At 44.3% G+C, this 14221-nt stretch overlaps 1 protein-coding gene across 1 annotated transcript in view; it reads right to left on the reverse strand.

Moving 5' to 3' along the window:
- Positions 1-7758, reverse strand: part of LOC135538759 (protein flightless-1 homolog) — a gene marked incomplete at its 5' end in the record, with an annotated part of 71734 nt that extends 63976 nt beyond the window's left edge. Inside the window, one exon of the mRNA XM_064964666.1 lies at positions 7621-7758. Coding sequence (XP_064820738.1) covers positions 7621-7758 — 138 coding nt within the window. The remainder of the gene's footprint in view (positions 1-7620) is intronic.
- Between the last annotated feature and the right edge of the window lie 6463 nt (positions 7759-14221).

The raw sequence follows: 14221 nt of genomic DNA on the forward strand, positions 1-14221 counted from the left end.
GGTAATCTATTGGTCTACTTCTATGTGTAATCAGGGCCAGGTAGTCTATAGGTCTGCTTCTATGTGTAATCAGGTAGTCTATAGACCTACTTCCATGTGTAATCAGGTAGTCTATAGGTCTACTTCACTGTGTAATCAGGTAGTCTATAGGTCTACTTCACTGTGTAATCAGGTAGTCTATAGTCTACTTCACTGTGTAATCAGGTAGTCTATAGGTCTACTTCACTGTGTAATCAGGTAGTCTATAGGTCTACTTCTATGTGTAATCAGGTAGTCTATAGGTCTACATCCATGTGTAATCAGGTAGTCTATAGGTCTACCTCACTGTGTAATCAGGTAGTCTATAGGTCTATTGGTCTACTTCCATGTGTAATCAGGTAGTCTATAGGTCTACTTCCATGTGTAATCAGGTAGTCTATAGGTCTACTTCCATGTGTAATCAGGCCAGGTAGTCTATAGTCTACTTCACTGTGTAATCAGGTAGTCTATAGGTCTACTTCACTGTGTAATCAGGTAGTCTATAGGTCTACTTCCATGTGTAATCAGGTAGTCTATAGGTCTACTTCCATGTGTAATCAGGTAGTCTATAGGTCTACTTCCATGTGTAATCAGGTAGTCTATAGGTCTACTTCCATGTGTAATCAGGTAGTCTATAGGTCTACCTCACTGTGTAATCAGGTAGTCTATAGGTCTATTGGTCTACTTCCATGTGTAATCAGGTAGTCTATAGGTCTATTGGTCTACTTCCATGTGTAATCAGGTAGTCTATAGGTCTACTTCCATGTGTAATCAGGTAGTCTATAGGTCTACCTCACTGTGTAATCAGGTAGTCTATAGGTCTATTGGTCTACTTCACTGTGTAATCAGGTAGTCTATAGGTCTACTTCCATATGTAATCAGGTAGTCTATAGGTCTACTTCCATGTGTAATCAGGTAGTCTATAGGTCTACTTCCATGTGTAATCAGGTAGTCTATAGGTCTACTTCCATGTGCAATCAGGTAGTCTATAGGTCTATAGGTCTACTTCCATGTGTAATCAGGTAGTCTATAGGTCTACTTCCATATGTAATCAGGTAGTCTATAGGTCTACTTCCATGTGTAATCAGGTAGTCTATAGGTCTACTTCCATGTGTAATCAGGTAGTCTATAGGTCTACTTCCATGTGTAATCAGGTAGTCTATAGGTCTACTTCCATGTGCAATCAGGTAGTCTATAGGTCTATAGGTCTACTTCCATGTGTAATCAGGTAGTCTATAGGTCTACTTCCATGTGTAATCAGGCCAGGTAGTCTATAGGTCTACTTCACTGTGTAATCAGGTAGTCTATAGGTCTATTGGTCTACTTCCATGTGTAATCAGGTAGTCTATAGGTCTACTTCACTGTGTAATCAGGTAGTCTATAGGTCTACTTCCATGTGTAATCAGGTAGTCTATAGGTCTACTTCCATGTGTAATCAGGGCCAGGTAGTCTATAGGTCTACCTCCATGTGTAATCAGGGCCAGGTAGTCTATAGTCTACTTCCATGTGTAATCAGGTAGTCTATAGGTCTACTTCCATGTGTAATCAGGTAGTCTATAGGTCTACTTCACTGTGTAATCAGGTAGTCTATAGGTCTACTTCACTGTGTAATCAGGTAATCTATTGGTCTACTTCTATGTGTAATCAGGGCCAGGTAGTCTATAGGTCTGCTTCTATGTGTAATCAGGTAGTCTATAGACCTACTTCCATGTGTAATCAGGTAGTCTATAGGTCTACTTCACTGTGTAATCAGGTAGTCTATAGGTCTACTTCACTGTGTAATCAGGTAGTCTATAGTCTACTTCACTGTGTAATCAGGTAGTCTATAGGTCTACTTCACTGTGTAATCAGGTAGTCTATAGGTCTACTTCTATGTGTAATCAGGTAGTCTATAGGTCTACATCCATGTGTAATCAGGTAGTCTATAGGTCTACCTCACTGTGTAATCAGGTAGTCTATAGGTCTATTGGTCTACTTCCATGTGTAATCAGGTAGTCTATAGGTCTACTTCCATGTGTAATCAGGTAGTCTATAGGTCTACTTCCATGTGTAATCAGGCCAGGTAGTCTATAGTCTACTTCACTGTGTAATCAGGTAGTCTATAGGTCTACTTCACTGTGTAATCAGGTAGTCTATAGGTCTACTTCCATGTGTAATCAGGTAGTCTATAGGTCTACTTCCATGTGTAATCAGGTAGTCTATAGGTCTACTTCCATGTGTAATCAGGTAGTCTATAGGTCTACTTCCATGTGTAATCAGGTAGTCTATAGGTCTACCTCACTGTGTAATCAGGTAGTCTATAGGTCTATTGGTCTACTTCCATGTGTAATCAGGTAGTCTATAGGTCTATTGGTCTACTTCCATGTGTAATCAGGTAGTCTATAGGTCTACTTCCATGTGTAATCAGGTAGTCTATAGGTCTACCTCACTGTGTAATCAGGTAGTCTATAGGTCTATTGGTCTACTTCACTGTGTAATCAGGTAGTCTATAGGTCTACTTCCATATGTAATCAGGTAGTCTATAGGTCTACTTCCATGTGTAATCAGGTAGTCTATAGGTCTACTTCCATGTGTAATCAGGTAGTCTATAGGTCTACTTCCATGTGCAATCAGGTAGTCTATAGGTCTATAGGTCTACTTCCATGTGTAATCAGGTAGTCTATAGGTCTACTTCCATATGTAATCAGGTAGTCTATAGGTCTACTTCCATGTGTAATCAGGTAGTCTATAGGTCTACTTCCATGTGTAATCAGGTAGTCTATAGGTCTACTTCCATGTGTAATCAGGTAGTCTATAGGTCTACTTCCATGTGCAATCAGGTAGTCTATAGGTCTATAGGTCTACTTCCATGTGTAATCAGGTAGTCTATAGGTCTACTTCCATGTGTAATCAGGCCAGGTAGTCTATAGGTCTACTTCACTGTGTAATCAGGTAGTCTATAGGTCTATTGGTCTACTTCCATGTGTAATCAGGTAGTCTATAGGTCTACTTCACTGTGTAATCAGGTAGTCTATAGGTCTACTTCCATGTGTAATCAGGTAGTCTATAGGTCTACTTCCATGTGTAATCAGGGCCAGGTAGTCTATTGGTCTACTTCCATGTGTAATCAGGTAGTCTATAGGTCTACTTCCATGTGTAATCAGGTAGTCTATAGGTCTACTTCCATGTGTAATCAGGCCAGGTAGTCTATTGGTCTACTTCTATGTGTAATCAGGTAGTCTATAGGTCTACTTCCATGTGTAATCAGGTAGTCTATAGACCTACTTCCATGTGTAATCAGGTAGTCTATAGGTCTATAGGTCTACTTCCATGTGTAATCAGGTAGTCTATAGGTCTACATCCATGTGTAATCAGGTAGTCTATAGGTCTACTTCTATGTGTAATCAGGTAGTCTATAGGTCTATTGGTCTACTTCCATGTGTAATCAGGTAGTCTATAGGTCTACTTCCATGTGTAATCAGGTAGTCTATAGGTCTACTTCCATGTGTAATCAGGTAGTCTATAGGTCTACCTCCATGTGTAACCAGGTAGTCTATAGGTCTACTTCTATGTGTAATCAGGCCAGGTAGTCTATAGGTCTACTTCCATGTGTAATCAGGTAGTCTATAGGTCTACATCCATGTGTAATCAGGTAGTCTATTGGTCTACTTCACTGTGTAATCAGGCCAGGTAGTCTATAGGTCTACTTCCATGTGTAATCAGGTAGTCTATAGGTCTACTTCCATGTGTAATCAGGTAGTCTATAGGTCTACATCCATGTGTAATCAGGTAGTCTATTGGTCTACTTCACTGTGTAATCAGGCCAGGTAGTCTATTGGTCTACTTCCATGTGTAATCAGGCCAGGTAGTCTATAGGTCTACTTCTATGTGTAATCAGGTAGTCTATAGGTCTACTTCCATGTGTAATCAGGCCAGGTAGTCTATAGGTCTACTTCCATGTGTAATCAGGTAGTCTATAGGTCTACTTCCATGTGTAATCAGGTAGTCTATAGGTCTACCTCCATGTGTAACCAGGTAGTCTATAGGTCTACTTCCATGTGTAATCAGGCCAGGTAGTCTATAGGTCTACCTCCATGTGTAACCAGGTAGTCTATAGGTCTACTTCCATGTGTAATCAGGCCAGGTAGTCTATAGGTCTACTTCTATGTGTAATCAGGTAGTCTATTGGTCTACTTCACTGTGTAATCAGGCCAGGTAGTCTATAGGTCTACTTCTATGTGTAATCAGGTAGTCTATAGGTCTACTTCACTGTGTAATCAGGTAGTCTATAGGTCTATTGGTCTACTTCCATGTGTAATCAGGTAGTCTATAGATCTACTTCACTGTGTAATCAGGTAGTCTATAGGTCTACTTCCATGTGTAATCAGGTAGTCTATAGGTCTACTTCCATGTGTAATCAGGCCAGGTAGTCTATAGGTCTACTTCCATGTGTAACCAGGTAGTCTATAGGTCTACTTCCATGTGTAATCAGGTAGTCTATAGGTCTACATCCATGTGTAATCAGGTAGTCTATTGGTCTACTTCACTGTGTAATCAGGCCAGGTAGTCTATAGGTCTACTTCCATGTGTAATCAGGCCAGGTAGTCTATAGGTCTACTTCTATGTGTAATCAGGTAGTCTATAGGTCTACTTCCATGTGTAATCAGGCCAGGTAGTCTATAGGTCTACATCCATGTGTAATCAGGTAGTCTATAGGTCTACATCCATGTGTAATCAGGTAGTCTATAGGTCTATTGGTCTACTTCCATGTGTAATCAGGTAGTCTATAGGTCTACTTCCATGTGTAATCAGGTAGTCTATAGGTCTACTTCCATGTGTAATCAGGCCAGGTAGTCTATAGATCTACTTCCATGTGTAACCAGGTAGTCTATAGGTCTACTTCTATGTGTAATCAGGTAGTCTATAGGTCTACTTCTATGTGTAATCAGGCCAGGTAGTCTATAGGTCTACTTCCATGTGTAATCAGGTAGTCTATAGGTCTACTTCCATGTGTAATCAGGTAGTCTATAGGTCTACATCCATGTGTAATCAGGTAGTCTATTGGTCTACTTCACTGTGTAATCAGGCCAGGTAGTCTATAGGTCTACTTCCATGTGTAATCAGGTAGTCTATAGGTCTACTTCCATGTGTAATCAGGTAGTCTATAGGTCTACTTCACTGTGTAATCAGGCCAGGTAGTCTATAGGTCTACATCCATGTGTAATCAGGTAGTCTATAGGTCTACTTCCATGTGTAATCAGGTAGTCTATAGGTCTACTTCACTGTGTAATCAGGCCAGGTAGTCTATAGGTCTACTTCCATGTGTAATCAGGTAGTCTATAGGTCTACATCCATGTGTAATCAGGTAGTCTATTGGTCTACTTCACTGTGTAGTCAGGTAGTCTATAGGTCTACTTCCATGTGTAATCAGGCCAGGTAGTCTATAGGTCTACTTCTATGTGTAATCAGGTAGTCTATAGGTCTACTTCCATGTGTAATCAGGCCAGGTAGTCTATAGGTCTACATCCATGTGTAATCAGGTAGTCTATAGGTCTATTGGTCTACTTCCATGTGTAATCAGGTAGTCTATAGGTCTACTTCCATGTGTAATCAGGTAGTCTATAGGTCTACTTCCATGTGTAATCAGGTAGTCTATAGGTCTACTTCACTGTGTAATCAGGTAGTCTATAGGTCTACTTCCATGTGTAATCAGGGCCAGGTAGTCTATAGGTCTACCTCCATGTGTAACCAGGTAGTCTATAGGTCTACTTCCATGTGTAATCAGGCCAGGTAGTCTATAGGTCTACTTCCATGTGTAATCAGGTAGTCTATAGGTCTACTTCCATGTGTAATCAGGCCAGGTAGTCTATAGGTCTACTTCCATGTGTAATCAGGTAGTCTATAGGTCTACCTCACTGTGTAATCAGGTAGTCTATAGGTCTACTTCCATGTGTAATCAGGTAGTCTATAGGTCTACTTCCATGTGTAATCAGGTAGTCTATAGGTCTACTTCCATGTGTAATCAGGTATTCTATAGGTCTACTTCCATGTGTAATCAGGCCAGGTAGTCTATAGGTCTACTTCTATGTGTAATCAGGTAGTCTATTGGTCTACTTCACTGTGTAATCAGGCCAGGTAGTCTATAGGTCTACTTCACTGTGTAATCAGGTAGTCTATAGGTCTACTTCACTGTGTAATCAGGTAGTCTATAGGTCTATTGGTCTACTTCCATGTGTAATCAGGTAATCTATAGGTCTACTTCACTGTGTAATCAGGTAGTCTATAGGTCTACTTCCATGTGTAATCAGGTAGTCTATAGGTCTACTTCCATGTGTAATCAGGTAGTCTATAGGTCTACTTCCATGTGTAATCAGGTAGTCTATAGGTCTACTTCCATGTGTAATCAGGTAGTCTATAGGTCTACTTCCATGTGTAATCAGGCCAGGTAGTCTATAGGTCTACTTCCATGTGTAACCAGGTAGTCTATAGGTCTACTTCTATGTGTAATCAGGTAGTCTATAGGTCTACTTCTATGTGTAATCAGGCCAGGTAGTCTATAGGTCTACTTCCATGTGTAATCAGGTAGTCTATAGGTCTACTTCTATGTGTAACCAGGTAGTCTATAGGTCTACTTCCATGTGTAATCAGGCCAGGTAGTCTATAGGTCTACTTCTATGTGTAATCAGGCAACAATCAACACATGCGGTCCTACACCACAGTCTGTACTCACCAGTTCCTGTAGTGGACTAAATGGGGTCGACACCAGTCTGTACTCACCAGTTCCTGTAGTGGACTAAATGGGGTCGACACCAGTCTGTACTCACCAGTTCCTGTAGTGGACTAAATGGGGTCGACACCAGTCTGTACTCACCAGTTCCTGTAGTGGACTAAATGGGGTCGACACCAGTCTGTACTCACCAGTTCCTGTAGTGGACTAAATGGGGTCGACACCAGTCTGTACTCACCAGTTCCTGTAGTGGACTAAATGGGGTCGATACCAGTCTGTACTCACCAGTTCCTGTAGTGGTCTAAATGGGGTCGATACCAGTCTGTACTCACCAGTTCCTGTAGTGGACTAAATGGGGTCGACACCAGTCTGTACTCACCAGTTCCTGTAGTGGACTAAATGGGGTCGACACCAGTCTGTACTCACCAGTTCCTGTAGTGGACTAAATGGGGTCGACACCAGTCTGTACTCACCAGTTCCTGTAGTGGACTAAATGGGGTCGACACCAGTCTGTACTCACCAGTTCCTGTAGTGGACTAAATGGGGTCGACACCAGTCTGTACTCACCAGTTCCTGTAGTGGACTAAATGGGGTCGACACCAGTCTGTACTCACCAGTTCCTGTAGTGGACTAAATGGGGTCGATACCAGTCTGTACTCACCAGTTCCTGTAGTGGTCTAAATGGGGTCGATACCAGTCTGTACTCACCAGTTCCTGTAGTGGACTAAATGGGGTCGACACCAGTCTGTACTCACCAGTTCCTGTAGTGGACTAAATGGGGTCGACACCAGTCTGTACTCACCAGTTCCTGTAGTGGACTAAATGGGGTCGACACCAGTCTGTACTCACCAGTTCCTGCAGTGGACTAAATGGGGTCGACACCAGTCTGTACTCACCAGTTTCTGCAGTGCAGCCACCTCCTCTGGCAGATAACACAGGCCTGTCCTGTTGAGTTTCAGCCATCTCAGACTGCTCATAGACTTCACATGCTCAGGGAAGTAACCTCCCTGGGGGGGGGAAGAGAGAGAGAGAGACTGTTGATTTCCCTTTTGTATATGATCTACCTCACTTTCTTTGGCAATGTTAACATGTTTCCCATGCCAATAAAGCCCCTTGAATTGAATTGAGAGAGAGAGGAAGAGAGCGAGAGAGGAAGAGAGCGAGAGAGAGGAAGGGGAAGAGAAAGGAAGAGAGAGAGAGGAAGCGAGGGGAAGGGGAAGAGAGCGAGAGGGCGGAAGGGAAGAGGAAGCGAGGGAAGGGGAAGAGAGCGAGAGGAAGGGGAAGAGGAAGCGAGGGGAAGGGAAGAGGAGCGAGAGGAAGGGGAAGCGAGGGGAAGGGGAATAGGAAGCGAGAGGAAGGGGAAGAGGAAGCGAGGGGAAGGGGAAGAGAGCGAGAGAGGGGAAGAGAGCGAGAGAGGGGAAGAGAGCGAAAGAGGGGAAGAGAGAAACACAGACAGGGTTAGGGGCCAACACACTACAGTGCTAGCCTGTCTCAGATGTGTTTGTGCTCTTGCTAACCCCACTGTTGTCATTGTCAACACTAGGTCTATGTCAGGGTAGCAACAGACTGGGACTCAACACTAGGTCTATGTCAGGTTAACAACATGCCAGACAGACTGGGACTCAACACTAGGTCTACGTCAGGTTATCAACAGACTGGGACTCAACACTAGGTCTATGTCAGGTTAACAACAGGCCAGACAGACTGGGACTCAACACTAGGTCTATGTCAGGTTAACAACAGACTGGGACTCAACACTAGGTCTATGTCAGGTTAACAACAGACTGGGACTCAACACTAGGTCTATGTCAGGTTAACAACAGACTGGGACTCAACACTAGGTCTATGTCAGGTTAACAACAGACTGGACTCAACACTAGGTCTATGTCAGGTTAACAACAGACTGGGACTCAACACTAGGTCTATGTCAGGTTAACAACAGACCAGACAGACTGGGACTCAACACTAGGTCTATGTCAGGTTAACAACAGACTGGGACTCAACACTAGGTCTATGTCAGGTTAACAACAGACCAGACAGACTGGGACTCAACACTAGGTCTATGTCAGGTTAACAACAGACTGGGACTCAACACTAGGTCTATGTCAGGTTATCAACAGACTGGGACTCAACACTAGGTCTATGTCAGGTTAACAACAGACTGGGACTCAACACTAGGTCTACGTCAGGTTATCAACAGACTGGGACTCAACACTAGGTCTACGTCAGGTCAACAACAGACTGGGACTCAACACTAGGTCTATGTCAGGTTAACAACAGACTGGGACTCAACACTAGGTCTATGTCAGGTTAACAACAGACCAGACAGACTGGGACTCAACACTAGGTCTATGTCAGGTTAACAACAGGCCAGACAGACTGGGACTCAACACTAGGTCTATGTCAGGTTAACAACAGACTGGGACTCAACACTAGGTCTATGTCAGGTTAACAACAGACTGGGACTCAACACTAGGTCTATGTCAGGTTAACAACAGACCAGACAGACTGGGACTCAACACTAGGTCTATGTCAGGTTAACAACAGGCCAGACAGACTGGGACTCAACACTAGGTCTATGTCAGGTTAACAACAGGCCAGACAGACTGGGACTCAACACTAGGTCTATGTCAGGTTAACAACAGGCCAGACAGACTGGGACTCAACACTAGGTCTATGTCAGGTTAACAACAGACTGGGACTCAACACTAGGTCTATGTCAGGTTAACAACAGACTGGGACTCAACACTAGGTCTACGTCAGGTTAACAACAGACTGGGACTCAACACTAGGTCTACGTCAGGTCAACAACAGACTGGGACTCAACACTAGGTCTATGTCAGGTTAACAACAGGCCAGACAGACTGGGACTCAACACTAGGTCTATGTCAGGTTAACAACAGACTGGGACTCAACACTAGGTCTATGTCAGGTTAACAACAGACTGGGACTCAACACTAGGTCTATGTCAGGTTATCAACAGTCCAGACAGACTGGGACTCAACACTAGGTCTACGTCAGGTTAACAACAGACTGGGACTCAACACTAGGTCTATGTCAGGTTAACAACAGGCCAGACAGACTGGGACTCAACACTAGGTCTATGTCAGGTTAACAACAGACTGGGACTCAACACTAGGTCTATGTCAGGTTAACAACAGACTGGGACTCAACACTAGGTCTATGTCAGGTTAACAACAGACTGGGACTCAACACTAGGTCTATGTCAGGTTAACAACAGGCCAGACAGACTGGGACTCAACACTAGGTCTATGTCAGGTTAACAACAGACTGGGACTCAACACTAGGTCTATGTCAGGTTATCAACAGACTGGGACTCAACACTAGGTCTACGTCAGGTCAACAACAGACTGGGACTCAACACTAGGTCTATGTCAGGTTAACAACAGGCCAGACAGACTGGGACTCAACACTAGGTCTATGTCAGGTTAACAACAGACTGGGACTCAACACTAGGTCTATGTCAGGTCAACAACAGACTGGGACTCAACACTAGGTCTATGTCAGGTTAACAACAGACTGGGACTCAACACTAGGTCTATGTCAGGTTATCAACAGACTGGGACTCAACACTAGGTCTACGTCAGGTTAACAACAGACTGGGACTCAACACTAGGTCTATGTCAGGTCAACAACAGGCCAGACAGACTGGGACTCAACACTAGGTCTATGTCAGGTTAACAACAGACTGGGACTCAACACTAGGTCTATGTCAGGTTAACAACAGGCCAGACAGACTGGGACTCAACACTAGGTCTATGTCAGGTTAACAACAGACTGGGACTCAACACTAGGTCTATGTCAGGTTAACAACAGACTGGGACTCAACACTAGGTCTATGTCAGGTTAACAGCAGGCCAGACAGACTGGGACTCAACACTAGGTCTATGTCAGGTCAACAACAGACTGGGACTCAACACTAGGTCTATGTCAGGTTAACAACAGACTGGGACTCAACACTAGGTCTATGTCAGGTTAACAACAGACTGGGACTCAACACTAGGTCTATGTCAGGTTAACAACAGACTGGGACTCAACACTAGGTCTATGTCAGGTTAACAACAGACTGGGACTCAACACTAGGTCTATGTCAGGTTAACAACAGGCCAGACAGACTGGGACTCAACACTAGGTCTATGTCAGGTTAACAACAGACTGGGACTCAACACTAGGTCTACGTCAGGTCAACAACAGACTGGGACTCAACACTAGGTCTATGTCAGGTTAACAACAGACTGGGACTCAACACTAGGTCTATGTCAGGTTAACAACAGACTGGGACTCAACACTAGGTCTATGTCAGGTTAACAACAGACTGGGACTCAACACTAGGTCTATGTCAGGTTAACAACAGACTGGCACTCAACACTAGGTCTACGTCAGGTTAACAACAGACTGGGACTCAACACTAGGTCTATGTCAGGTTAACAACAGGCCAGACAGACTGGGACTCAACACTAGGTCTATGTCAGGTTAACAACAGACTGGGACTCAACACTAGGTCTACGTCAGGTCAACAACAGACTGGGACTCAACACTAGGTCTATGTCAGGTTAACAACAGACTGGGACTCAACACTAGGTCTATGTCAGGTTAACAACAGACTGGGACTCAACACTAGGTCTATGTCAGGTTAACAACAGACTGGGACTCAACACTAGGTCTATGTCAGGTTAACAACAGACTGGCACTCAACACTAGGTCTACGTCAGGTTAACAACAGACTGGGACTCAACACTAGGTCTATGTCAGGTTAACAACAGACTGGGACTCAACACTAGGTCTATGTCAGGTTAACAACAGACTGGGACTCAACACTAGGTCTATGTCAGGTTAACAACAGACTGGGACTCAACACTAGGTCTATGTCAGGTTAACAGCAGGCCAGACAGACTGGGACTCAACACTAGGTCTATGTCAGGTCAACAACAGACTGGGACTCAACACTAGGTCTATGTCAGGTTAACAACAGACTGGGACTCAACACTAGGTCTATGTCAGGTTAACAACAGACTGGGACTCAACACTAGGTCTATGTCAGGTTAACAACAGACTGGGACTCAACACTAGGTCTATGTCAGGTTAACAACAGACTGGGACTCAACACTAGGTCTATGTCAGGTTAACAACAGGCCAGACAGACTGGGACTCAACACTAGGTCTATGTCAGGTTAACAACAGACTGGGACTCAACACTAGGTCTACGTCAGGTCAACAACAGACTGGGACTCAACACTAGGTCTATGTCAGGTTAACAACAGACTGGGACTCAACACTAGGTCTATGTCAGGTTAACAACAGACTGGGACTCAACACTAGGTCTATGTCAGGTTAACAACAGACTGGGACTCAACACTAGGTCTATGTCAGGTTAACAACAGACTGGCACTCAACACTAGGTCTACGTCAGGTTAACAACAGACTGGGACTCAACACTAGGTCTATGTCAGGTTAACAACAGGCCAGACAGACTGGGACTCAACACTAGGTCTATGTCAGGTTAACAACAGACTGGGACTCAACACTAGGTCTACGTCAGGTCAACAACAGACTGGGACTCAACACTAGGTCTATGTCAGGTTAACAACAGACTGGGACTCAACACTAGGTCTATGTCAGGTTAACAACAGACTGGGACTCAACACTAGGTCTATGTCAGGTTAACAACAGACTGGGACTCAACACTAGGTCTATGTCAGGTTAACAACAGACTGGCACTCAACACTAGGTCTACGTCAGGTTAACAACAGACTGGGACTCAACACTAGGTCTATGTCAGGTTAACAACAGACTGGGACTCAACACTAGGTCTATGTCAGGTTAACAACAGACTGGGACTCAACACTAGGTCTATGTCAGGTTAACAACAGACTGGGACTCAACACTAGGTCTATGTCAGGTTAACAACAGACTGGGACTCAACACTAGGTCTATGTCAGGTTAACAACAGACTGGGACTCAACACTAGGTCTATGTCAGGTTAACAACAGACTGGGACTCAACACTAGGTCTATGTCAGGTTAACAACAGACTGGCACTCAACACTAGGTCTATGTCAGGTTAACAACAGACCAGACAGACTGGGACTCAACACTAGGTCTATGTCAGGTTAACAACAGACTGGCACTCAACACTAGGTCTATGTCAGGTTATCAACAGACTGGGACTCAACACTAGGTCTATGTCAGGTCAACAACAGACTGGGACTCAACACTAGGTCTATGTCAGGTTATCAACAGACTGGGACTCAACACTAGGTCTATGTCAGGTCAACAACAGACTGGGACTCAACACTAGGTCTATGTCAGGTTAACAACAGACTGGCACTCAACACTAGGTCTACGTCAGGTTAACAACAGACTGGGACTCAACACTAGGTCTATGTCAGGTTAACAACAGGCCAGACAGACTGGGACTCAACACTAGGTCTATGTCAGGTTAACAACAGACTGGGACTCAACACTAGGTCTATGTCAGGTTAACAACAGACTGGGACTCAACACTAGGTCTACGTCAGGTTAACAACAGACTGGCACTCAACACTAGGTCTACGTCAGGTTAACAACAGACTGGGACTCAACACTAGGTCTATGTCAGGTTAACAACAGGCCAGACAGACTGGGACTCAACACTAGGTCTATGTCAGGTTAACAACAGACTGGGACTCAACACTAGGTCTATGTCAGGTTAACAACAGACTGGGACTCAACACTAGGTCTACGTCAGGTTAACAACAGACTGGGACTCAACACTAGGTCTATGTCAGGTTATCAACAGACTGGGACTCAACACTAGGTCTATGTCAGGTCAACAACAGACTGGGACTCAACACTAGGTCTATGTCAGGTTAACAACAGACTGGCACTCAACACTAGGTCTACGTCAGGTTAACAACAGACTGGGACTCAACACTAGGTCTATGTCAGGTTAACAACAGGCCAGACAGACTGGGACTCAACACTAGGTCTATGTCAGGTTAACAACAGACTGGGACTCAACACTAGGTCTATGTCAGGTTAACAACAGACTGGGACTCAACACTAGGTCTACGTCAGGTTAACAACAGACTGGCACTCAACACTAGGTCTACGTCAGGTTAACAACAGACTGGGACTCAACACTAGGTCTATGTCAGGTTAACAACAGGCCAGACAGACTGGGACTCAACACTAGGTCTATGTCAGGTTAACAACAGACTGGGACTCAACACTAGGTCTATGTCAGGTTAACAACAGACTGGGACTCAACACTAGGTCTATGTCAGGTTAACAACAGACTGGGACTCAACACTAGGTCTACGTCAGGTTAACAACAGACTGGGACTCAACACTAGGTCTATGTCAGGTTAACAACAGACTGGGACTCAACACTAGGTCTACGTCAGGTTAACAACAGACTGGGACTCAACACTAGGTCTATGTCAGGTCAACAACAGACTGGGACTCAACACTAGGTCTACGTCAGGTTATCAACAGC

The sequence above is a fragment of the Oncorhynchus masou genome, unplaced genomic scaffold (assembly GCF_036934945.1).
Source record: "Oncorhynchus masou masou isolate Uvic2021 unplaced genomic scaffold, UVic_Omas_1.1 unplaced_scaffold_181, whole genome shotgun sequence".
Lineage (NCBI taxonomy): Eukaryota > Metazoa > Chordata > Actinopteri > Salmoniformes > Salmonidae > Oncorhynchus > Oncorhynchus masou.